General features: G+C 63.7%; 1 protein-coding gene across 1 annotated transcript in view; it reads left to right on the plus strand.

Moving 5' to 3' along the window:
• The window catches only part of LSS (lanosterol synthase (2,3-oxidosqualene-lanosterol cyclase)), a 28,968-nt gene that overhangs the window by 6,810 nt on the left and 19,130 nt on the right, over positions 1–3,028 (plus strand). Inside the window, exons 8-12 of the mRNA XM_010834864.1 lie at positions 1–67; positions 294–402; positions 1,036–1,154; positions 2,243–2,340; positions 2,597–2,624. The exon at positions 1–67 is cut by the window's left edge and continues 33 nt beyond it. Coding sequence (XP_010833166.1) covers positions 1–67; positions 294–402; positions 1,036–1,154; positions 2,243–2,340; positions 2,597–2,624 — 421 coding nt within the window. The remainder of the gene's footprint in view (positions 68–293; positions 403–1,035; positions 1,155–2,242; positions 2,341–2,596; positions 2,625–3,028) is intronic.

A 3,028-nucleotide genomic window follows, 5' to 3' on the forward strand; every position in this document is an offset into this window, starting at 1 on the left:
CATGGCCTACTGCTACAGCACGCGGCTGAGTGCCGAGGAGGGCCCGCTGGTCCAGAGCCTCCGCCAGGTGAGCCTGCCCGCACGTGCCTGCCCCAGAGTGTAGCCCCGCCCCATGTCCCTGAATGACTGCCTGGGGGGCTATGCTGTTTGATAGGTCCAGTGAGCCTTGCGAAGCGCCCTGGGATGGACTTGGGGAGGCTGTGCTCATCAGGGTCTGCCCGGGGGCAGAGCAGGAATGGGGGCAGGGGACCCAGGGCCCAGCAGGTCTGGGCTGAGGCGCTGCCTGCCTGCAGGAGCTCTACCTGGAGGACTACAGCTGCATCGACTGGGCCGCGCACAGGAACAGCGTGGCCCCGGACGATCTGTACACGCCGCACAGCTGGCTGCTCCACATAGTATACGGTGGGTATTCCCCCAGCGCCCCCCTCCCCGGGCTGGCTAGGACCCCGGAGTCGGGGGACATCTGAAGTGATAGGAAGGGACACTGCCCCTCAAAGGGTCTCCTTCTGCCCTTCTCACCATCCTGTGTTGGGGTCCTGTGGGGACGACGGGGGCCGGCCTTGCACAGCTCATGTCGAGCAGACCTGCCTGGCATTCGGGCTCCTGGACAGAGGATTCAGAGCCTAGGGCCTTGGGCCGGGGGTGTCTCCTCTGTGGAACAGAAGGGGCGGTCCCCAGAGCCCCGTCCAGGCCCAGCTCCCATGGATCCATCAGAGCCCAGCGCCTCCCATTGGTGCTGTGTGAGCAAGCGGCATGTTCCCCTTCGCCCTTCCATTCATCTCCCCCGCCCTCCACTCCCTGCCCGCACACCTGTCTGCTCCCCGCCCCCCGCCCATCTGCTCGTCCCCACTTGTCCATTCACTCGTTCCCTCACTGCAGGATGCTGTTCCCTCACTGCAGGATGCTGGGGTGGGGCGTCGGGGGCGCGGCACAGCCGCCCAGGCAGGCCGGTGGGGGCAGAGGCTGCCTGCTATGATGGAGCCAGCGCTCCTCCCATGTCTGCTGTCATTGACGACCCCCTACCACGCCCCACAGCCATCCTCAACTTGTACGAGCGCCACCACAGCCCCAGCCTGCGGCAGTGGGCCACCCAGAAGCTGTATGAGCACATCGCAGCTGATGACCGCTTCACCAAGTGCATCAGCATCGGCCCGGTCAGTGCGCTCCCCCTGGGTGTCTGGGCCTGTGTCTGTGGGGCTGGGGGTGGGGTCCCCCCCAGGTGAGGTCTCTCCTTGGGATGTGGCCTCCGATCCCCCAGGACCCTTGGCCTGGCCTGCACTGTCCCCGACCTGCTGTGTCTAGAATGCTGCTCCTATTCCCCCATTCTCCACCCCCTCCTCCCCTCCCCCCATCCCACCCCGATGGCCACTGCTGGCCTCCTTCTTCTTTGGAGGGCCCCTGTGCTTGTTTCCATTCCTGACTCCTGATGAGTCTGCTGGCTCTAGACTCTCGCTTCACAGAGCCTCTGGGCTCCTGACCCGGCTTTGCGTGTGTGCCCAGGTGGCCATCACAGGGTCAGTCGATGGCCTGCAGCCTTAGGGCAACGGGTACAGGAGGCAGAGTTGTGTGAACCAGGAGCAGGCTGTGACCTCCATGCTAGGACCCCCACGGGGCCACCGTGTGAGCCACATCCCTGACCCTGCTGGCAGGTGTTTGCTGGGCCACATGGTACCTGGGGCCGTAAACCACCACTGCTCCACTGAACGGCCCTTTCAACATTGGGCGATTCTGTGTGGGCTCTTAGTGCTGCATAAACAAGTTAGACCTTGATTTGTGACCTCTCGGGTGGAAGGGTTGGGTCTCTAGAACTTCTGCTTTGAGCAACAGGCCCTGGCTCACTGGTCTCACTCCCAATTCTCTCCCATGCCCCACAGACAGCTCTGCCCTTGGTCCTGAGTTATCTCGAACAGCTCAGGACACCCCACACCCAGGCACCCACGTAGGGTCCCTGCCTTGTCTGTCACCTCGTGGCAGTCCTGCTCACCCACTGGCTGGCTTGCATCCCCTCTGTGGGTCACCCTGTCTTTTCCCTGCTGCAGTGCCCCCTCCCTCCAGGCACACCTGCCTTGGCTACTCGCTGCAGCCTGGTTTTTTTTATCTCAGGGCCTGGAAGCAGAGAGTGCTTGGGAAAGTGGTCAGAGCAGTGGCCTCGCCTGCAACAAGGCTGTGCTGGGGCCGCAGCCCTCAAGCCCAGGAACCCGGTGGGTGTGGGGCAGGGCCCTGACCAGGCTGTCTCCTGCAGATCTCGAAAACCATCAACATGCTCGTGCGCTGGCATGTAGACGGGCCAGCCTCTGCTGTCTTCCAGGAGCACGTGTCCAGGATTCCTGACTACCTCTGGTGAGTGTGCGGGAGGTGAAGCCAAGAGCTGAGTGCTGGCCTGTCTGGGGGAGGGTGGGCACAGCCTGTGTGTCCCTCAGTCTGCATTCCAGGGTGGCCTCTTCTCCACTGGACCCTCCGCATGCTGGGTATGGGGGAGCCTCCTTGTGTGTCCCGTGCTGCTCGGGTGGGTTACTCTCCAGACGTGGACTCTGGGCCCCTGATGTCTGGCACTGCCTGTGCTCCCTGACCCAGGTCATTCTCCCCCTCCTTGTAGGCTGGGCCTCGACGGCATGAAGATGCAGGTGAGGGCAGTGGGGCCGAAGCTGCGTCCTTGCCACCGTCCCCGCCCTGGGTTTGTTCACATCCCCAGTCTCTCCTCCCCACATGGCCTGTTGGCTTGAGGTCCTGTGTCTCAGGGGTGTTGCTGGGCCCTCCCGGGTGGGTGCCGTCTGGCAGGAATGTTGACGGGCCCCCAGGATGGTGGGAGAACCAAGGGCTGGCAGCCACCCTCTGTGAGTGGTCTGTACACTGAGGTCACTCAGCCACAGCTCAGAGGGGACGAAGGCCACGGGGGGTTCTTGGCACTAGCTGACTGCTGCTGGATGCTGATCTTGCAGCTCGCACATGGGGTCTGGCTGGTGGGGTCAGGACAGTCAGAGGAGAGCCCCTGCCCTCCCCCTGCCTCCTGGAGCTGAGTCCCTCTTCA

Source organism: Bison bison, unplaced genomic scaffold (assembly GCF_000754665.1).
Source record: "Bison bison bison isolate TAMUID 2011002044 unplaced genomic scaffold, Bison_UMD1.0 scf7180017864037, whole genome shotgun sequence".
In the NCBI taxonomy this organism is placed as follows: Eukaryota; Metazoa; Chordata; class Mammalia; order Artiodactyla; family Bovidae; genus Bison; species Bison bison.